Source organism: Acromyrmex echinatior, chromosome 17 (genome assembly GCF_024713525.1).
Source record: "Acromyrmex echinatior isolate Ae372 chromosome 17, ASM2471352v2, whole genome shotgun sequence".
Lineage (NCBI taxonomy): Eukaryota > Metazoa > Arthropoda > Insecta > Hymenoptera > Formicidae > Acromyrmex > Acromyrmex echinatior.
In genome coordinates, this window is record NC_141868.1 from 9918108 (window position 1) to 9942291 (window position 24184).

The 24184-nt window shown below is 31.6% G+C and overlaps 2 protein-coding genes and 2 long non-coding RNA genes across 7 annotated transcripts in view; 2 read left to right on the top strand and 2 right to left on the bottom strand.

Moving 5' to 3' along the window:
- Positions 1 to 24184, bottom strand: part of LOC147906999 (uncharacterized) — a 79346-nt gene that overhangs the window by 25200 nt on the left and 29962 nt on the right. The window lies entirely within an intron of this gene.
- Positions 1 to 24184, top strand: part of LOC105152590 (uncharacterized) — a 63512-nt gene that overhangs the window by 11838 nt on the left and 27490 nt on the right. The window lies entirely within an intron of this gene.
- Positions 759 to 1887, top strand: LOC147907003 (uncharacterized). The gene is made up of 2 exons (XR_015547947.1): positions 759 to 1129; positions 1827 to 1887. It is a non-coding gene; the product is annotated as an uncharacterized LOC147907003 (long non-coding RNA).
- LOC147907004 (uncharacterized) lies at positions 18759 to 19542 on the bottom strand (the record flags this gene model as incomplete). Its single annotated transcript, XM_087415254.1, has 3 exons — positions 18759 to 19081; positions 19235 to 19250; positions 19453 to 19542. Coding segments are annotated over 3 exons (429 nt in total), but the record flags the coding sequence as incomplete, so codon positions are not given.

Genomic DNA, 24184 nt, shown 5'->3' on the forward strand with positions numbered 1-24184 from the left:
GGAATACAAGAGATCCGGGATCGATTCCCGGCCGAGGCAATATTTTTTCGCAATAAGTTTATTAGTTTTTTAAGATTAATTTGGGTAATTTTGGGGGGATTATTAACATTTTAGATCAATTGCGTTAATGTCGACAACCATATCGCGTAATTATCATCTCTGAAATTAATTTATTCGTTAGAATAATATATGTATTAGTTCAACATTTTAATACTTAGACCGTAGTGGCTCTTCGGATTTAAAGTAATGTTATAAATATTGATGTTTGTATTTTTGAATCTGTTTGATAACGAGATTTAATAGATCTATTTATATAGCTCTTATATATTACAATATCTAGCTCTTATATTACATTTTAAATATTATATTAAGTGACAACATTTCCATCCTGAAATGCTCTGTCTATTCGAATTTTTATATTTCGTTATTATTCTAGACAACGCTAATTAATCCACGAAGCACAACGAAACGTAAAATATAACTTAGCAATTCATTTATTTATGCATAAAAAGCATAATATACTCTCTAAATCTTTTGAGGTGGAAACTCAATCTTGAAAAAATATGAATTAAAACTTTTCATTCTTGATTAAACAAAAAATAGCAGATTTTCATTCTTTTCGTAGTAAGATTTCTTTTGGAGTGAGATTTATTCCAAAGAAACAAATTCTTACTTTTTTTTTTAAATTGGAGACTTTATTCTTTAAATTTAATTCCAAAAGAGTAAAATCTTACTTAGAAAGAATGAATTCTCACTTCTCTTAAAGAGTGAAAATGTCCTCATTTCTTTTCAAGACTGGCTCACTTTTTAATCTTTGTGTAAAATTTTACTCCAAAAAATTTAAAGAGTATATTTAGCAATTTAATTTTTATTAAATCTTGAATACTTATTTTGATATAATTTACCGACATTTTATAGACGCTTTAGCGTTTATTATTACGGTGTCTTCGTTGTGCTTAGCGCTGTGCGTAAGCAAATTCATGCTACTACTGCTTTCATTCGTTCAATGAAACTCGAGTTGACAGGCGTAGCGCATACTGTTCCGTGTATCCTCGTGCATTACCTCTTGAAACGTGGTCTCGATAAGTGCTAGAAGATATACATCGTAAAAATCTTCGTGCTTATTAGAGTATGTGATTGTTAATTCGCGTAATTAAAGTTTCATAAACGAATTAAGATAATGATTGCTTATTGCAAAAAGATATTTTATTTAGTAGAAATTAGAAAAAAAAATAGCAATTATTATTTATTTTTTAAATTTATTTATGGATAATAATAATATATTTTTAATACAATATATCGAAATTTCTCTGTATAGTTACTTTAATAAGTTATTTTTAAATTAAAATATAAAACGGATCGCTTGACGGTTTGATGTGTAAACGTTGTAGCGTAGATATTCATATCCTTATCAAATTCGCAACGCTATCACTAGCTTTATCTGATATAGTTTTAATATCAACAACTTTAAATTAAAATTACTCAGAAACTAAAATCGCAATCAAAAATCTGAAAACACTTTTATTATATAATGTTATATATCGGTATCTTTCGATTGCGACCACTCCAAATATAATAATAAAATTAGTGAAGCCAATACCGAGATCTAGAGATCGTTTCTCAAATGGGATCATACAGCTTTCCAAATTTTTTTAGACGTACGTGTGACACGAGTGCATATACACTATAAAGCGTTTTGTCCATTAAACTGCTGTTTACAATGTTTTCATAGAATTTTAATTTTAATATAAAATTAAAGTAAAATTAACAATGAAAGTGATTCTTAATGCGAAAACGGGTGTAATTTATGTATACTTGGCAAACAGGGAGAGGACGAGAGGGAACGAGCGAGAGAGAGAGAGAGAGAGAGAGAGAGAGAGAGTGAGAAAGACGATAAATAAGGATGACGATACAACTACGTCGTTGTCGTCAGACGTCAACGATGGCAACGACGACGATGGTACTGGACGACGGCCACTACGACGACGATATAGGACGACGACGACGACGCCGGGCGATGCCGATAAGACATGCGATTTAAATTAGATTTAAAAGTACATTTAAAATTAATTATAATCTTAAATGTAATTGTGATAGTAATTTTAATGTTGATTAATGTCAATTAAGTAATAAACATCGTTCAATTCTTTTATGTAACATTTACTTATTATATTTCGAGGTCAAACAGTGCGCGCGGCAAATTTTTTTATATAAAAAATTTTGTTATTTCAATAAAATTTTCTCATTTTGTGATGCTTAATATCTTTAATTTTTTTACAATAGATTAAATGTTGTATTTCATTGCAAATTGCATTTTTTTTAAGCTACTGAGGGATAATGTATAATAAAATATTAACAATATTATTACTTGAATTATATGATTTATGTACCGTTTTTTTTTTTAGTTTATATAACACTTTTTATGGGTTTATAGGAGATACACGTAAATTTGACGCCTTTTTTTTTATCTTTTTTTTAAAAAGATATTTATTACACTGCAAATTAATCTTATTTATATTATTTTCTATAATATAATTACATTAAAAAGTTGATGAATGAAAAGTTTGCAATGAAATTTCGCATTTGTGATAATTTCTATTATGATTATCATAGTGTTTTCACATATAAATTTATACGATATTCACAGGCAGGACGCATACATACGCATATGTGAACTATGACGAGGACAGCTCAGGTTCATTTCTCTCTATTACACTGAGTCAACAGTTTAATTATAGAAGTTTGTATAAGGCCCGATTGCACCAATGTTCCTTTAACTTTAAGCGAGGCTTAAAACGCTTCCTGTCTCGCTTTAAAGCAAAAGAGAGACAGAGACACAGAGAATTTTAAGCTTTGTTTAAAGTTAAAGTAACATTGATGCAACTGGGCCTAAGAAACACAAATTATATTTCTATCAAGATTGACAGGTAATTCATTATCTGTAATGAAAGTTACTACAGTTAGTGTCATTTTTTAGTAAGCGTATCTAATTTCTTTTTTTCCATTTATATCTCTGTAACTTACTTAAGATACATTTATTTGTAATAACTAAGTTAATAAGTACTTCATACAGTGTTTTATAATAATCAATATAAACGTAGTTATTTAATGTATTTATTTCTTTTTGTAATTTCCATCTTTTTTTACAGTATACTTACATTTATGTTATAGAATCAAACGGCTATTTTTAGCTTTAAATTGCATTTTGATTTTATTCAGTAAAATTTTGCTTTTTCGAAATGCGTTTAATTTAAAAATAGCTATATTATATTTTGTCTATTTCATATTTCATTTTGATTTATTGTGATCTGATTATATGTATATATATATATATATATATATATATATATATATATATATATATATAATCGGTACACTACAATAAATCAGTGAATGCAAGTACAAATTAATTTACTTCCATATAATACAGAATGAAGATGGAATAAAATACCTTCTTCATGTATTACATGGGAAAAGATCTATATTTAAAATATTATATCTCAGAAATACAAAATCATACTAAATCAAAAGACAAATTTAAAAAATTACAGTTGATGCACTAGTGTGATGTTAACAAAATTTTGATTAAAAAATCGCCGAATATTAACCGTTACAATATTAGGAAAACGCTTAAAATTATACCTTATATTATGTTGTATGCGTCATACAAAATTTGAGATTTGCAAAACTACTAATCTACCGTTACCTAAAAGTTTACATTTGCATAAGGTTAATTTAGTTTCGAAACCGTCAATTCAGTTGTCAATAAATGTATATGTTTTATATATAATCGCTAATTATTATATACATAATAATAAATTATTCTTATTCCAGGAGATCGAAGATTTCATCAAATAATAAATCGTCATCCAAATTAGATAATTTTACACATTCTGCCAAGTCTGAATCGGAAACTCTTAACTCATAATCCATAGAATTTGAAGCTCTGTGCGAATCTGTGTTGAGATGAAATGTGACAAAAATTTGATAAAGTGATAAAATATTTGGCATTTATTATTATAATTATATATTAAATACTCGACAATATTATACGACGGCACATGAAAATATTATTTATAACTTTTAAATGAGAAAACAAATTTAAACCCTTCTATTTATATGCTATTCAATTATATTTCTTTTAGTAATTGTCTATAGAAAAATATTGATGTTAAAAATGTTGTAACGTTGAAAGGAAAATGATGTTTATAGAGGAAATTGTATAAATTATGTATGTAATTGTATAATTTATGCCTACATGTGTACATGCGCATGCACGCACGCACGTACGTAGGTACGAACAAACGCCCATACGCACACATTCAAGAATACACAAATATGTGCATAATATAATAAAACTAAAATTTTAATAAAGATATACATACAGAGTGTTTTTGAAAAAAAAATGCCCATTAATCATATAGTATTATTATTAATACAAAAACTGAATGGAAAAGTCTTCTACCATTTTACAATTTTTGTAATACTTTTTTTAGTTATCTGATGAGCAAAATGTTTAAAATGAACGTATACAAGACAACTTTAAAATATTTTTTGAAGAATTCTTCAAGAAATGTCTCCAAAATATTTCACAAAGAATACTAAAAGATATCTTAAAATTGTTTTATTCATCGATTTTATCCGTTTTAGTAATCTTTAGAAATTAATATCTCGTCAACTATTGCGAAAATTGCAAAGTATTAGAGGACACTTTGATTCAGGTTTTTATATATATAAAAGAAATAGTACTGTACGCTTAGTGAGCGTTATTTCAGTTAAACCTTGTATATAATATAAATATGTGCACATACATATGTATATGAATAGATGCATTTATAAATCATATTTATCGACACGTATTACACAAATTTATCTAACAATTTTTTTGTTGAGTAAATGCCATGGGTATTTGCGTAACACATTTTTTATCTGATACTGATTATTTAACTATTATCATTCTTGCAGAACGTTAATTAATGTCTTTAATTTACTTGGAATATACTTACATAAGACATTGTTTTAAATGTAGTATTAAACGACTTGTAAGTTTAGACCCAATTGTGCATTACATAGTATACATGTTGTCTCTGTATCGCTTTTTGCAATAAAATAATTCCAAGTCCAATAAAATTTATCTTCTTTTTTCTCTTCTTCTGATAATATGTCTGGATGTGCCTTCACGAAATGTTTATGTAAAATAGCTAAGGATTTATTATGTATATTAAATATTGCAATAATCTTGCATCTTGCCTCATTTCTACTTTTCAATTTTGTGTAACGTCTACGTATTCAAAAACGAGATCTACGTATTCAAAAACGGGATAAAATTGTCTGTCTTAGGAGTTATATATCCTCATTTGCACTCATATCATTATCTGGATTGCTCTCGTTGTCTACACGATTTGAATTTGGACCTAATATCCTACATTTACATAATATATTATTAAAAAAGCAATTAAATGTACAATAGATATATTATATTCAATTATGTACATTTTTCGCTGTACGGAATGAATTATAAATTTTTTAGAACATATTATTTGAACATTTAGGAGGGATCAAAAATTTAACGATGAAGCAGATTCAAATATTTTGTAAATTTGATATTTGTCTGATAAAAATAAGAATATTTTATATAATATTACTTTTTTTTTATACTAAACAGAGATAATATATATATGCATAAATTTCAAATGGAATTCAGTTTGCATTCAATGAAGTCGTGTAACATAAATGAATACCGATTAGGAATTATAGAGTTAAATTAAGGTTTTATAAGGAATTGCGCAATCAAAGAAATAGGAACTAGAAATAAGAAACAGAAAATAGAAATTTTAACCTTTCGGAAATCATGTCTTGTTGAATACATAGTGTCTGATAGATTAAAATTCTTATTCCCCGTTCCCTATTACTTAGATTGCGCGCAGTATCACTACACATATATTAAATATTTGATTAAAATTTCTAATTTGTGTGTATGTTACTTCAATAAATTTTGAATTTTTTTTATAGTATGTTTATAATACTTAAAAGTGCAAATCATCTTTGACATATATCAAAAATCTATTTAATAAATTTTTCTAGCTTTATTTGAGTATATTTGTTTGCGTTACATTTTCTTTAGCTGACATTGATCATTTTACTATTATTAATTTTACATTCTTCAGTACGTAAATAAATTTTTAATTTACTTGGAATACACCTACTTGTGAACATGTTTTAAATGCCTCCTGAGTTCAGTTACTGTACGGTACTTAATTGTTGAGGCACATTTTTTGCATGTTGCCTCTGTATCGCTTTTTGCGATAAAATAATCCCAAGACCAATCGAATTTATCATCTTTCTTCTCTTCTTCTGATAATATGTCTGGATGTCTCTTCACCAAGTGTTCATGTAAATTAGTTAAGGATCTATTATTATATATAGTGATTTCTGCACAATGATTACATTTTGCCTCATTACTACTTGTTAATTTTGTATAATGGCCACGTATGCAACGACGAACTGGGATTAGAATATCGTCTACTTCTTGTTCTGCCATTATAACGTTTTGTAAGGATTATTGGTAACTAATCACAAAATGTACAGAAACGATGTAAAGAATCGTTTGCAAAAACTGTTGCTAAACTGTTTACAGACAGAGATATTATTCTTTGATGGAATACTTATAAATATTGATGTTTGTATTTTTGAACCTGTATATAACGAGATTTAATAGATCTATTTAAATAGCTCTTATATATTACAATATCTAGCTCTTATATTACATTTTAAATATTATATTAAGTGACAACATTTCAATTCTGAAATCTGTCAATCGAATTTTTATATTTCGTTATTATTCTAGACAACGCTAATTAATCCACAAAGCACAACGAAAAATATAAAATAACTGTTCATTTATTGAAACACAAAAAGCATAATATACTCTCTAAATCTTTTGTGATGGAAACTCAATCTTGAAAAAAAAAATGAATTTTTCATTCTTGATTAAACAAAAAGTAACAGATTTTCATTCTTTTGAAGTAAGATTTCTTTTGGAGTGAGATTTATTCCAAAGGAACAAAATCATACTTTAAAAGAACGAAATATCACTACTCTTAAAGAGTGAAAATGTTCCCATTTTTTTCAAGACTGGCTCACTTTTTAATCTTTTTGTAAAATTTTACTCCAATAATTTAAATAGTATATTTAGCACAATTTAATTTTTATTAAATATTGACTTATTTTGAGATAATTTACCGACATTTTATAGACGCTTTAGCGTTTATTATTATTATTATGTCTCCGTTGTGCTTAGCACTGTGCAAGATCGTGCTACTACTATTTTCATTCGTTCAATGAAACTCAAGTTGGCAGACGTAGCTCGAACTTTTCCGTGTATCGGCGTGCATTACTTCTTGAAACGTGGTCGCGACAAGTGCTGGAAGATATACATCGTAATAATACTTCACGCTTATTAGAGTAAGTGATTGTTAACTCGCGTAATTAAAATTCCATAAACGAATTAAGATGACGATTGCTTTTTGCTAAAGATATTTTATTTAGTAGAAATTAGAAAAACAAAAAATAGCTATTATTAATTGTTTTTTTACTTTATTTATGGATAATAATAATATGTTTTTAATACAATATATCGAAATTTCCCTGTATAGTTACTTTAATAAGTTATTTTTAAATTAAAATATGAAACGGACCGTTTGACGGTTTGATATGTAAATATTGTTACGTAGATATTCATATCGTTATCAAATTCGCAAGGCTATCACTAGCTTTATCTGATATAGATTTGATATCAACAACTTTAAATTAAAATTACTCAGAAACTAAAATCGCAATCAAAAATCTGAAAACACTTTTATTATATAATGTTATATATCGGTATCTTTCGATTGCGACCACTCCAAATATAATAATAAAATTAGTGAAGCCAATACCGAGATCTAGAGATCGTTTCCCAAAAGGGATCATACAGCTTTCCAAATTTTTTTAGACGTACGTGTGACACGAGTGCATATACACTATAAAGCGTTTTGTCCATTAAACTGCTGTTTACAATGTTTTCATAGAATTTTAATTTTAATATAAAATTAAAGTAAAATTAACAATGAAAGTGATTCTTAATGCGAAAACGGGTGTAATTTATGTATACTTGGCAAACAGGGAGAGGACGAGAGGGAACGAGCGAGAGAGAGAGAGAGAGAGTAAGAAAGATGATAAATAAGGATGACAATACAACTACATCGTTGTCGTTACACGTCAATGATGGCAACGACGACGATGATACTGGACGACGGTGACAACGACGACAATATAGGACAACAACGACGACGCCGAGCGATGCCGATAAGACATGCGATTTAAATTAGATTTAAAAGTACATTTAAAATTAATAATAATCTTAATTGTAATTGTGATTGTAATTTTAATGTTGATTAATGTCAATTAAGCAATAAATCATTCAATTCTTTTATGTAACATTTACTTATTATATTTCGAGGTCAAACAGCGCGCGCGGCAAATTTTTTTACATAAAAAATTTTGTTATTTCAATAAAATTTTCTCATTTTGTGATGCTTAATATCTTTAATTTTTTTACAATAGATTAAATGTATTTCATTGCAAATTGCATTTTTTTTAAGCTACTGAGGGATAATGTATAATAAAATATTAACAATATTATTACTTGAATTATATGATTTATGTACCGTTTTTTTTTTAGTTTATATAACACTTTTTTATGGGTTTACAGGAGATACACGTAAATTTGACGCCTTTTTTTTTATCTTTTTTTTAAAAAGATATTTATTACACTGCAAATTAATCTTATTTATATTATTTTCTATAATATAATTACATTAAAAAGTTGATGAATGAGAAGTTTGCAATGAAATTTCGCATTTGTGATAATTTCTATTATGATTATCATAGTGTTTTCACATATAAATTTATACGATATTCACAAGCAGGACGCATACATACGCATATGTGAACTATGACGAGGACAGCTCAGGTTCATTTCTCTATATTACACTGAGTCAACAGTTTAATTATAGAAGTTTGTATAACTCCCGATTGCACCAATGTTCCTTTAACTTTTAACGAGGCTTAAAACGCTTCCTTTCTAGCTTTAAAGCAAAAGAGAGACAGAGACACAGAAAATTTTAAGTCTTGTTTAAAGTTAATGTAACATTGATGCAACTGGACCTAAGAAACACAAATTATATTTCTATCAAGGTTGAGAGGTAATTCATTATCTGTAATGAAATACAGTTAGAGTCATTTTTCAGTAAGCATATCTAATTTCTTTTTTTCCATATATATATATATATTATATATAGTAGCATAAATACACACGCGTGTGCGTATGTATGCGTGTGCGCGCGCGTGTGTGTGCGTGTACATGTATACAACACATGTCTAAACTTTATTTACTGAATTATTTACACATGCATATATCAAGGTTCGGAACGCGATGTGTGTTTCGGTTGAGTTTCCTTTCTGCTCGGATGTCGGAACGACAAGCGGCAATCTCGTAGTAGACGTAGCATATAAATGAAATTTTCGAATACTCTTTGCTCTTACATTAAAGCTCGTAACTCGTTTCTGCAAGCATAGTATTGTTCTTTGAGGTTTTCTGTAAATCGCCAGCTACTTATGCAAAGTCTAAATTTACTGTATACAGCACATTTTTGACTCTACTCGGATGTCGAGTCTTAGTAAGAAGCGCCATTCCTCCTATCGGTCGCGCGTAAACGAAGTAGTATCGCTATTCAACTATAGAAATGGAACCATTGTAAATAAACCAGCAATATATTATCAGCCGGAAACGCCATAATAATATATTTTTGTATATATAAAAATATATATCAGGATCGTTGTTTAAAGGAGGAATCGTGCGTCCTTGCTGCATCGACGATGATGCCAGAATCGATAGAAATCACATTCTTGAATTGCAGAACGAAACAGAAGTACGACAGAGTGAGACAGAGAAAAAACAAAAAAGGATAGAAATTCCGATTGTAATCGGTGAGACTACTCATGCCGAGCTGGGCTCGTCGAACGAAACAGCGAGTCTATCCTTCAGAATCTCTCTCTCTCTCTCTCTCTCTCGCTCTCTCTCCTGTCCTCTCCTCTCCTCTCCTCTCCTCTCCAACCCCCTCCCATCTCTCTACGGTCGCTTGTTTCTAGCGACCAAAAATGCTTTCTGGAAAATTTTGGCCGCTCAATGTCTATAATTAAGAGGAGAAGGAACATTATAGATAAGTTTTAATAAATTATGTTAATCCTATATCCCTCCAATTTATGTATAATAGCAAAAATAATTTCAAAACACGATAATTTACGAGATATTGATATTTCTATGATTTTCCATGAGCGTTATATACCACGTTCATAGAAATGATTTGCAAGACCTCGGCGTGGTCTCATGCGTAAGTTGCGAGATCTGAATGTTAGAGATCTCATGATCGATTCCTTTTTTCTTTCATAATTTTTTTTTTTTAAATAAGTGACATTGTTAACAAACATATATTACAGGCTAAATATATTTTTATTTAATTATTGAAATTATATGTGTATTTCTAAAAATTTTAATTTACCTTTAAAAAAAATCCAAAAAAAATCATGTTTCTATAATAATGTTACGTCGATCAGTACTTTCTGTGAAATGTTTTTTTTATAATTATCATCCGAATGAAAATTCTGATAATCAATCAAATCGCAAAAGTGCGATTAATATAATTATAAGGATGATTAATATAATTATAAGGATGATGTCAATATAATTTTATAATTGACAAAAGCCTTTATATGTGCCTTTATATGCAATATACAAATAATTTTTTATTTATCTATTAAAGTGATTCGGTATTCTTCCTATAATTATTGGAATACATGTTAAATTTTCGATCGACTTTTGAAGCATCGCCTTCTTTCCCCCTGCCGCCGCCGCGCAATGCTCGACGGCTGAGTTGCACCGGATCGCGCGCGGATGTGTATCTCAGGAACGTTGCACTAAGAAATATGTTCCGTACCTTCTAGCAAATTATCAATCCTTTACTTTCTTTAGTCTTCTGTGATGTCTTCTTTATTCAACATGCCTTCTTTATTCACATGTTGAATAAAGAAGACATTACGGAGTTATTGAAGTCGAATCATTCTAGTTTAAAATTACGCATCTCGTTCTGTATCGACTCTTATTAGTCTTAAATTGATATTATCAGTATTCTATATTAAAAGATATTACATTTTGTGGCACATAAATGTGGTCAGTAGTCTCTTTGAAAGAAAACCGAATGTATCAATGTAATGTATAATAATAAAGTAAATATTTTAAAAGTACATAATATTTAGTAAAATGTATATACTTATTAATATGATGTTCAATCACTATTATTAAGAAAATAACAATTATGTAGGAAGGAAAATATTTTTATGATAATTTTCATGCTAAAATGTTGTCATGATAATTTTCATGTTGGAAGGTATGATGCAGCATGTTTCTTATACTGTGACGCTCCTGAGATGCACGTCCGCGCGCGATCCAGCGGTTCAGCCGTCGACTATTGAGCAGTTGTAAAGGAAAAATAGACAGCACTTCAGAAATTGGCTCGAAATGTGTAACTATTGTAGTTCCGAGCACACTGAAGTACACATATAATTTCTATAATTTTATAAAAATATATTTGGAGTAATATGTTCATTAATAGCGTTATTTATTTTTAAAAAAAATTAAGAAAAAAAAGAAAAAGCAGGATTGAATATAGGAACATTCTGATCTCAACATTCTGATCTCGCACTTAACGGCCGAAACCACGTTGAATTTTTGCAGACCGCCTCTATGAACGTGGTATATAAAATACACGGAAAATCGTAAACTACGAGGGTAGGTTGGAAAGTAATGCCTCTACCTCAACAAAATCCTCTAGAATGGATAAAAAATTACCAAAAAATTATAGTAGGTAGAAAAATCTTTATTTAAAAATATCCCATGATTATTTCTCGACATAGTCGCCATTGACATTAATACATTTATGTAACCGATGTATCCATTTGTCCATCCCGTCAACGAAAAATTGGGGCTCTTTATTCCGACACCAAGCATTCACAAATTCTTGAACTTTGTTGTCCGAGTCGAAATGATGTCCCTTAAGGTCATCTTTTAGTAGTGGAAAGTAGTCAAAATTTCCTTGCACATGTCAAGTCTCTTCTTCTTCATTTCGTCTGTGAGCATCCTTAGGACCCATCTCGCGCAAACCTTTCGATACTTGAGCTCATTACTGATAATATGATTCACTCTTTCTTTAGAAATATCCACGATACGAGCAATTTTATGCTGCGTAATCCTTCGGTTTTCATGAATCAAGTCGTCAATCTTTTGGACATTGCCATCTGTCACCGCAGTTTTCCGACGACCAGACCTCGATAAATCAGAAATTTTAAGCGAACCACTATTAACTTTTTTCGCATTCACAACCCATCTTCGGACATTGCTAATATCAATCGTTTCGTCACCGTAAACATTTTTTAAACGAGCATGAATCTCTTTAGGTTCGCACCCTTCTGCGACGAGGAACTCGATAACTGAGCGTTGCTTTAACCTAATCTCCATACTGCTTTTCGTTCCATGATAATAAAATATGAACGCGTGCTCGTACTAACACGGAACTTGACATACTGATTCTAGACAGATGTCACAACGAGACGCAACGAACTATACCGGTTTCCCCCACCTCCTTTTTTTTTTAAAGCATCGGAGGCATTACTTTTCAACCTACCCTCGTATATCTCATTAACTATCACGTTTTTGAAATCATTTTTGCTATTAATGAGAAAAGTATTATAAGGTGCGTCCCAAAATTTTCCGAACTTTTTCAATAGGGATAGGTCGGGTGGCGCCATCCGTGTGTTCGATTGCGCGTTTGAAAGGTACATCCCTAGCTGACTTCCAGTAAAAATTTCATGACATTTGGTTCAGTGGAAACGAAATTATGGCGTCTCAAGTGTCAGTATGTTGTATACATCGGTACGAGAATGAACTTCGAACAAAGAGCCAATATTAAGTTTTGTTTTAAACTTGGTAAAACATTTACCGAAACCCATAATTTGATGAAACAAGTTTATGGTGATAATTGTGTAGCCCGTGCCAGTGTTTATGAGTGGTATACGCGATTCAAGAACGGTCGTGAGGACATGAATGACGACGCACATGCAGGTCGCCCAAAATCGACAATTAACGAAAATTCCATCGAAGTTGTGCGTAATTTCATCAAGCATGAGCCAAAATCTTCAGTGAGATACATGGAAATGGAATTGAACATCCCCAAATCAACGATTTATCGCATTTTGACCGAACATTTGGGCCTACAAAAAGTCTGTGCACGATTTGTTCCACACAAGTTGACTGACGACCAAAAAATGCATCGAATTCAACATTCAAAGGACATTATTAAGGAAGCAAAAAAGGACCAAAACTTCCTTTATAGCATTGTTACTGGTGACGAGACGTGGTGTTTTCAATACGATCCAGAAACCAAGCGTCAAAGCGCGGAATGGAAGGCGCGAAACGACCCAAAACCCAAAAAATCGCGTTTAGAGAAGTCAAAAGTGAAGACAATGCTCATTTGTTTTTATGATTCCAAGGGTATTGTGCACAAAGAATTCGTTCCAGCAGGCCAAACAGTTAATGCTGTATTCTATGTAAGCGTTTTGAAGCGTTTGGTGCACCGCATTCGTCGTATTCGGCCAGAATATCGCGAAGGAGGAAGTTGGCGCTTGTTACACGATAATGCGCCATCTCACCGTTTGACACTTGTCACTGATTTTTTGACTAAAAATCACATTTTAACAATCAACCATTCCCCGTATTCGCCTGATATGGCACCTTGTGACTTCTACCTATTCGGCAAAATGCATTTGTCCATGAAAGGAAAGCGGTATGTGGACGTAGAAGACATCCAAAGGGCTTGTACCACTATTCTGAAGGACGTGCCTTTGAACGACATAAAACACTCATTTGAAATGCTTTTAGATCGTGCCAAACGTTGTATTGAGTCCGACGGGGACTACTTTGAATAAACAATTTGAATTTGAAAAAAAAAGTAAACCGTTGTTGTTTTATTTCAAAATTCGGAAAATTTTGGGACGCACCTTGTATATATGATTAACTCTTTCACTTATAATATCGTGTGAGACTCGTGGTAAAGAAATCGGGCCAAACATAAATATCGTTGATGAGACCCGTGGTACGTCTGTCGGGCCAAACATAAACAACATATTCTAGGCTGTTAATTATGGCATGCGCCATCGTAACTTAAATCGTAGGGCAAAGGATTAATATAATTTAATAAAAATTATGTATTGTCTAGAATGTCTCTTTTCTCCTTATAATACACGTCAAGCGGCCGAGATCGTCGAGAAAATATTTTCGGTCGCTAGAAACAAGCGACCACAGAGAGAAGGACAGAGACAGACTCATTGTTTTGCTAGACGAGCCCAGTTCGGCGTGTCCGCGCGGAGACTCACTGATTACAATCGGAACTTCTATCCGTTTTTGTTTTTTCTCTGTCTCGCTCTATCGAAATAACAGAAATTGAAAGAATTTTAAATCACGAACACGGTTGCCAGTTCTCCGTTTTTTTTTTGACAGATTCGGTTTCTTGGACTAATATTCAATACTCCAGCAGATGTGAAAATCTCCAATTTTTGTCGTCTGCTGGAGTATTAAATATTAGTCCAAGCAACCGAAGTCTGGCAAAAAAAAAACGGAGAGCTGGCAACCGTGTTTGTGAATTAAAATCCTTTCATTTTCTTTTTATTAAATTATATTAATCATATATCTTTCTCATTAACGTAGCAAAAATGCAAATGCAAAAATGATTTCAAAACATAAACATTGATGAGATATACAATAGTTTAAGACTTTCCATGCGCTATATGTACCGTGTTCGTCGAGGTGATCCGCAAGAACTCAGCGTGGTCTCGGACGTTAGGTGCAAGATCAGAATATTGAAGATCTTATGTTCGATCCTGCTTTTTCCTTTTTTCATAATTTTTTTTTAATGAATAACGTTATTAATAAATCTTTATTACTCCAAATATACTTTTTATAAAATTACAGAAATTATATACGTGTACTTCATTGTGCTCGAAATTAGTTGTGCATTTCGGGCCGATTTCTGAAATGCTGCCTACTTTTCCTTCACAACCTCTTGACGCTTGACGGCTGAACCTCTTACTCGCGGACGTGCCTCTCAAGAAACGTCACAGTATAAGGAACAGTATGCTGCGACCATATCTTCCAGCAAATTGTCATGAAAATAAAATAAAATAAAATAAAATATTTTCCTTTCTACATAATATTGTATTTTCTTAATTATGGTGATTGAACATCATAATAACTTAATGCATTTTACTGAATGTAATGTATTTTTAAAATATTACTTTATTATTTTTATGATACATTCAGTTTCAAAGGGCTACTGATCACATTTTTGTGCCACAGAATGTAATATAGAATTTTAATTTACCGCGTCATATATCTGGTCATCTATTTGTATTTTTTTTTTTAGTGGAATAAACCTGGAGAATGCATTTAAATGATGTATCAATAATAGAACTTCAAAGATAATAGAGTTTTTATAGTAACGTAGATTTAGATACGGTGAACGCCTTTTCTTAATTAGTCGCTAAGGAGAAGATAATGTGACCATGATATCGATTATGTATCTTTTTTCTTAGAGTGAAAAATAAAAATTTTTTGTATATATATATATATATATATATATATATATGTATATATATATAATATATATATATATATATATATATATATATATGCATACATATATCGTTTTGCGTGACGCTATATGTATCAGAAAACAACGGCGTTATACGAATCAATCAGCTGTAACCAGTATGACTCGCGTTCATAGTATCGTTGCCGCGCAACAGAACTGTCAATTCAGTGTAGTAGTGTTTTACACACAACCATATATACGCATGTGTGTGTATGTGTGTGTGTGTATATTTATATAGTGTTTTGTGTCCACAAAATAGAAAAAAATGTAGTAGCAGAATATTGTCTGCCTTTGATAAGAGAAGGTTATGGGTGCTTTCTAACAAGCGACTCAGTACAATACAGTATCTCATTCTTGTATTGGCGAACAAAATTGTAATGATGCACCGTGTCACACTGTATCTCTGTTGGAAGACACTCTAGAAGGTCAAAATTGCTTATTGTGATGTATGTTTCTTGTTGGAAGGCATCCTATAAAGCCAGCATGGAAAAGGTTAGCATCTTTATGTCATTCGTGAAAATATCACTTTTATTTATTATATCATACGTATATAATCATACGTATATATCATATGTGATATAGTTATAACAATAATTTGCGCTTTGTTTAATTAGATCCAATGTCAGAGGCGTTCATCGTGGGCTGACTATTTTTAATTTACTGCCAGAGGCGTTAATCGTGAACTGGCTAGCTATAACAAAATGCCATAGCTGTAAATCGTGCTTTGGCTAGTTATAGGTAAATGTCAGAGACCTTCATCGTGGACTGACTATTTTTAATTTACTGGCAGAGGCATTCGATTATCAAATTTGGTGAAATACAATTACGGAAGCAACTTGTAGAATTTTGCGTCTGCAATTAAAGAAATGTGAATAGCATTGTCATGATGGATTCAAAAGCTGATTGCTTGACATGATGGAAACAAAGAAACTAATGAAGAAAAAAAAAGACTGAATATCAGTAAACAGCTTCTTTGAAACCTTATAACTTTGGCCTGAAACATTTTTTCTAAAAATGTTAGGTAATAGCCTTATAGCACAAGAATGGCCGTAATTCAATCATAAAAGAGAACGTGAATCATAGGTCAACATATTATATTTTGGCGTACTATGCATGCCGATACAAGTATAATATAATTCGCATTCCTTTACGATTATAGTTATAGTCATCTTTATGTTCAGCTCCTAAATCCGGAGTCTTTTTGGACACCCTATATAATAAATACATTATACATATATATAACATACATTATACAATCAATAGTCACATGCATAATTTTCGTACGACGCTGTACGTTTATGAAATTTATATAAGTATATCATATTCAAAGCAAAATGTTTTAGCAAATGTATACACTTATAGGTCAATGTATACGTGACTAACAGCAAGTTACAATAAGTATATTTTTATTAAATACATTCTGACTGTGACTTAGATATATCTTCGGATGTAATCATGTATTTGAAATACATGTATATACGTATAATGTAATAGCACTTTTTCCTTTATTCTCAATACCATTTTAACTTAAGATGTAACATGTATTGTCAGTACGTAAATACATTGCACATACATATGTAGCTATTCCATCTCTTTTTATTATGTTAATGGGCCTTTTACAATTATAAGCCATAAATCAGCCATAAATAAGAAGTCAGAAAAATTAACTGTGATTGATCAATTTTTAGCTTCTGACTTCTGATTTGTAACTAATGGCTTATTGTAGAAGGCCCAAAAAAGAGAGATAGAAGTTATATCATACTTAGCTCATACTTAGCTTTCCATGCAGATATAATATAGATACATTAGTAATAGAATTATAGAATTATAGTAGTAGAATAATAGAATTATATTTTATGTGCATTATGATGTACTCACATTACAAAACATAAAATATATTTCTAATTCATATTCACGTACGTGTGTAACTACTTCATCTATTTTTGAAAATGAACGTAACAAAAAGGTACTGATCTTCTTTTTTCTACGTTGAAAAAATAAAAAGAGATATGTTTTTTTATGGTCAAATATACAGATATTAATGATATATGCTTTTATATTTTCAATATCAGAATATACATAAAACTAATATAAATTAAAGCTAACGAGAATCAAACGCAGATGATCAGACGTAACATCTTAAAAAGATAATCAAATTACGAATTCTCTGATAAATTCTCATTTTATGTGTACAGATATACTCATTATATATATATGGATATTCATGAAAAAGAATTACATTATGTATGTGCAATGTCGTATTCATTTATTGATATTATATTATTATTACCTAAAATGACATTGGACGTAAGGAAAAAGTGCTACTAGGGCTTCGTATTGAAATAGCTATTAAAGTTAAAAATCTGTACTTTATGTATATTATAGATTTTTAATACTGGTGATATATATTGGAACACGGCCTACACTGCATGTATACATAATACAATTGTATTTCTAAGGTCCGATTCTACAAATATAAGATTAACTTCAAATATGTTTATTTTTTTTTCAATTCTAAAATTGGAAAATTTTCCAAAATAAATCTTACATTGTGGGACCGACCCTAATACACGTCCCTGTTAAGATGGTAATGTAGGAAACGGAATAAAAATATCGATAATTAATCGATCGAATTTCCTGCAGGATCATATTAACTTCAGAGGGCGTAAGCAGCTTATACATTAGAAATGAAAACCTGTAATATCGACCTTGATCAACTTCGGCCTTCGCTCCAGCATCCCCTTAACTGCTAGTCTGCAGAAAATCTGCAGACGTAGATTTTGGGTATTATCTATTTGGGTCATAACATCCTTCTCCCATTGAAAAAAGAAAATGGAGGGTTGACGTTTTCTTTTTTTTTCTTATGCGGGATTTATTACATTCGCCCCGCGATTCTTCCGTTTGTTGATAGTATATACAATTATTACAATAATTATAATAATTAATATATTGATAATATTACTCGAAATTGTATATATAATAAATTCCGGCAGAAGGTAGTGAATTTTGTGCGTTTTTTAATTCTGTTGTTAAACCTTGTGGTTTGACGCTTAGATCCATTAATTCCGTCGGGTCATGAATAATTTTTCTTAATTTTATTACTTCTGGTTGGCTTAAGTCCTTAAGCTCTAGTTGATTTCCCAAACGGGTTTTGTACTCTGGTAAGCGGGTTGTTTGAATGGTTCCTATTGTTTTTACAGTTATATCCGCCGTTGTTAATTTACATTCTCCGTATAGCGCAATTTGTCCCGTTCTTACAATTTTCGTTCTATTATATATTCCTCACGATTTTTACAGTCTATAGTAATTATTTGTTCTATAGTAATATTTTATATAAGGAGTGGAGTATAACCATGCTCCTTGATTTTAGAAGGCTATCTATATGGAATGATTAGATTTAATATATCGCGTGTTAAAATTGCACAATATCTTACCAAAATTACACAATATCTTAGAATTCGAATTTTGCACATACATTTGAATTTCATATATAACGAATTTGTGTTTTCGTGGTATATAGGATTGGTGTGTTCGCAAATATAAGTATAGTCAATTTGTTTATATCTTATGTTTAAATCTTCGCGTGTTAACGACATATAATGATGATTTTCGCTATCTACGGCTATTATAGTCTGATCTATTCAGTGAATACATTATTGTGGTCAGGTGTGGGTAATGGTACGACCTTGAATATATCATATTTCGGATAAGAAATTAGAAGGAATTTCAAAATAGTGTGTATATTCGTTCGTCATAATACGCACTGACAGTGATGCATTTTTTCTCAAATTGACTCAAGGATCCTGAAAGAGGAATGGAGTCCTAATGGCAAATGTACTTGAGCTTCTTTCAGGCTGGTTACTATTTCATTTATTGGTGTAATCCCAGGATATAATCTTCCTTTTTTAACCGTATATTTTATATTTCTTTCTGCCTTTTTTTTGCTTTCTTCTAGTCGTTGCTATTCAATTATACTGTAACCATGTTGTCTCATATATTGCTACAGTGTGCTGATTCAATTCATGGTAAATCAAACCGAGGTTGTTGTGGACGATGTTGAATTTATTGACCGGGAGATTCAAAATTTGTTGGACTTCATTGAATTTCTTAGCGTATCCTCGGAGGAGGAGAATACAAGAATAAGGAATAGATACATATTAGACATAACTTATATATATATTTTCATCTTCCTTCCATCTTCTTTATTCTATTAGTGTTCGATAAATGCTTTTAGGCGATTGATGTTTATGCATTTAATTTTTCATCTCATTTTTTTCTTGTAATTGACAACTGATAATTTCTCGATAATTTCGTATGATCCTGTTCATAATGAATTTTGAACGTCGGTGGTCAGACGCCTTGTGCATTCAACTTGTGACTTACTGTTATGAGTTTAAATTCGCCAGCGCCCCACATAGAGCTGACTTGTTTCGATGAGGCAGGAGGCAATCTAATTACTTGATTGTCTCAGCATTATAGACAAGCTAATATCCAATCCTAATCCTAATTCTAATCTCAATCCCTATCCTTATCCTTCCAGAGCGTGCGGCTAGAGGCAAGACGCAAATAAGTAGGCCTCCTTGTGATTTCTCGAGAGACGTCTCAAGGATTCGAGGCTTGTCGCGGCAAAATTGCTCATTCCTGCAGAAACGCCCTGCAGGCGCTGCTCGGTTTTTCCATCGCCCTTCTCGGGGCGGCTTCGTTGGATGATGGCTGGTAGTCTATTGCATATACCGTTGTGAGTGAGGTGGCATGTTCGCTCCGACTTCGGGACGGGGCCGACTAATAATAACTGTTCATAATTTAATTTTTTCGATTGACTTCGTCGCAGAGTTTCGTCGTGGAGCAATACTTTGTCTCCTAATTTGAATGAGATAGCTTTAGTGTCTTTAACAACGTATTGTTATTTGGCGGTTAGTTTAGCTTTAATTATATATTCTCTAGAGATTCGATTGGTTGCTCGCAGTCGCTTTTTTAATTCCTTGGCATAATCGTCATAACAATATATAGGATTTGGAGATTTTGTCAGTGCAGAAGTACGTTACTTGGTATCCAAAAACTAGTTCGAATGGAGTATACTCTGTTGCTGTGTGTGGAGTAGTGTTGTATGTGAACGTGGCGTATGGAACCCATTCATCCCAATCTGTTTGATCCGCGTTAATGTAATGTCGCAAGTATTCTGCCAGGGGTGGCATAATGAGAGCTTTCTAATGCACCATTGCTTTCAGGATGATACGCAGTTGTCTGTACTTTACTGATTTTTAATAGTTTACAGACATTTTTAAATATTTCACTTATGAAGTTTGCCCTGATCGATACTTTATCAGGTATTCCATATTCAAAAATAATTTTGAGTGTAAATTATTTTGCTATTTCGGCGGCTTCTTAATTTGATATGGGTATAGCTTTACTGAATTTAGTGAGATTATCTTGGAAGATCAATATATACGAGGGGTATCCAGAAAATAAGTTCCGTTTTTTTTTACAAATAAAGTTTTTATTGAAAAAATCTAAAATTTACATGGATAATACTTGACAACTTCTAGTCTTTTTCTACATAATTCCCGTCAATCTCAATACATTTTGTATATCTGGAAACAAGCTTCGAAATCCCTTCTGCATAGAAACTTCCCGCCAGTTCTTTAGTCCAGTTAGTTACAGCTGTCTGAACTTCCTCGTAGCTTTGGAAGCGTTTTCCGGCCAAGGACTCCTTCAGTTTCGTAAAAAGATGTAACGGTCCAAAAATTCTTTACCTGCAGTCACTCGTGTGGCCTTGTGTAGAGGAGTCAGTTCTCTGGGAACCCAACGGGCGCAAACCTTGCGAAATTCGAGTTTTTCTGAAACGATCTCATGGATAAGACTTCGGGATATCTCTGGAAAAAGGTTGTGGAGTTCATCTAAAGTTAAACGACGATCATTGCGAATCGCATTTTCAATTTTTGTCGTCAACTCATCCGTGATAAGGGAGGGTCTGCCTCTCCCACTTTCGTCTTCAAGCGAATGTTTTCCTCCCTTAAATTCTCGGACCCATCTCCGCACCATAGATTCACTCATCACACTCTCTCCATATACAGAAACAAGCTGTTTGTGAATATCAACCGATTTAAAATCTTGAGCAAAAAGAAACTGAATGATGCCGCGCAAAACAACTCGAGAAGGAATCGGAATGGAGGTGGCGGGACGCGAAGTGGAGGACTCCATTTTGATAACCTCTCCTGACCGTGTTTCACGAGCTACTGACGCCGAACACCGCTCATTCTATTCGGTAGCTTCCCCTCTTCAATGCTGTGTTGCCAGCTCGCTCATACATCGACCTTACTTAAACGTATAATACAAACGGAACTTATTTTCTGGATACCCCTCGTATTTATTTCCATGATTGCTCAGCGTTAATGGACCGACGATGTCTAAAGCACATTTGTCAAAGGGTCGTCGAGCCGTATCTGTAATTTCCAGTGACGCCTTTGATCTCCCTTTTAATTTGTTTTTCTGGCATGTTTCGCATCTCGCGATATAATTTTCTACGTATTTAGTTAATCCTGGCCAATTGTGTTTCAATCGAATTCGTTTAATAATTCTTTCCATTCCTTAATGTCCTCCTAAAAGTGAGTTGTGATATACATAAAGTATTCCTTGTTTATCTACGTCGTTATATTCATTTTATATTATAAAAATAATAAGGCTCAATAAATTTAAATAAATGAAAGAATAAAGGGCTACGAGCCTAAAAATCAAACAACAAAATAATGATCTACATTAAACTGTTAAAAAATAAAATAAACAAGTCATGAAATTAAAAAAAAACGTAAAATATAATTTAATAATCAGTGAACAAGAACAAACGTTTCGATCCCTGTTGGATCATTTTCAATGTGAAGACAAGATAAAAATGGATATAACGTAGATAAAATATATATAAATTAGATAAAATTCGCATACGGACGCAATATCAACTATAAAACTTGCTCTAAATTGAGAGAAAACCAAATAAACGATTGACATGAATGTGTTCCTCCGAACTGTGCGTGTGCAAAAGGACGAACATGTTTCTGTTAGCAAGTACAAATTGTAATAATAAATTAACAAACGGAATAAATAAAAATAATAAGAAAAGTACAATCGAGTCGCAAATAATAAAGAAAAGATACAAACAAAATCGCAATTAATAAAATAAAATTAATAGAAAGAGGCGAAAGTTATTTTTGATATTATGAGAGACATGTACAAAAGAATTATTAATGTTGATAGAGAAAGAGTAAAAAAACCGTCATTCGTATATGTGTTGGGTCATCTAAAAAGTATCAGCGGTTTTTAGATGACCCAATATAATGAGTTAAGTACAATAAAATAAGAATAAATACCTTAGTATGTGTGTCAAAATGGTATATTATCAATTAGACAATGCGATAGGAATCAAAATTGATCATCTCTCTAGGAAGCTAAGAGATAAAGTGAAATATGACATATAAAGACAGAAAGGTTGAAATGGAAAAAGAAGGGGAACATGAGAAAATAAAGTAGAGGCGAGAGAAAGTAGGAAGAGAAAAAGATAGATAAAGGACGGAAAGCAATTAAAAAGGAGAAAAAGATTGAATGATCTGTGAGTAGGTTTCAGGTAAAGATTCGGAGTCATTTTGTCTATTCAGACCTGTTTTCTAATATGAATCATTCTTCTGTTTTTTAATATGAATCATTTCAGACACCAATCTCTTATTATAAGATGATTCGCAGTCTAGAATTTTCACATCGTTCCATTTAAAATGATTACAATTAATTCGATGATCAGTTATGACAGTAAGAGAACCCGTATTTTTTCTAATGTCAGAGATATGTTCGCGTAGTCTCATACTCAATTTTCTTTTTGTCTGACCAACATAACTCACCTCACAATCGCAGGAGATCTTATAAACAACGTTTTGATTGGATAGGAAATCAAGCTTATCTTTTCCTCTCTTTATAAAGCTTTTTAATGTATTGGGAATAGAAAAGACTAATTTACAATGCTAGAAATAGGAAGGAAACTTTCAGAAATAGATTTGACATAAGGAATAAAATATTTGTCTTTCTCACGTGAATAATGTGTAATATCCTTATTATGTATATGAAACTTTAATCTACTTTTAATTGTAGAGAAAATAAAGGAAGAGAGAAGAGTGTTTAAAAAAAATATGAATAGCCTCAAATCACAATTTGTTATCTGGAATTGTAGATGTTGATAATCCGGATAATCTTTATCATGAAAGATGATAGTGCCTTTTTTAAAGCAAAGAGGATGATTGAAGGAATATAAGGAACCTTCCGGAAAAAGTCTTTTTATGATAAATGCAAATTAGAATTTTCTGATATCGATACAAGCTTGTATCAGAAAATTAAGTCTGCCAGTT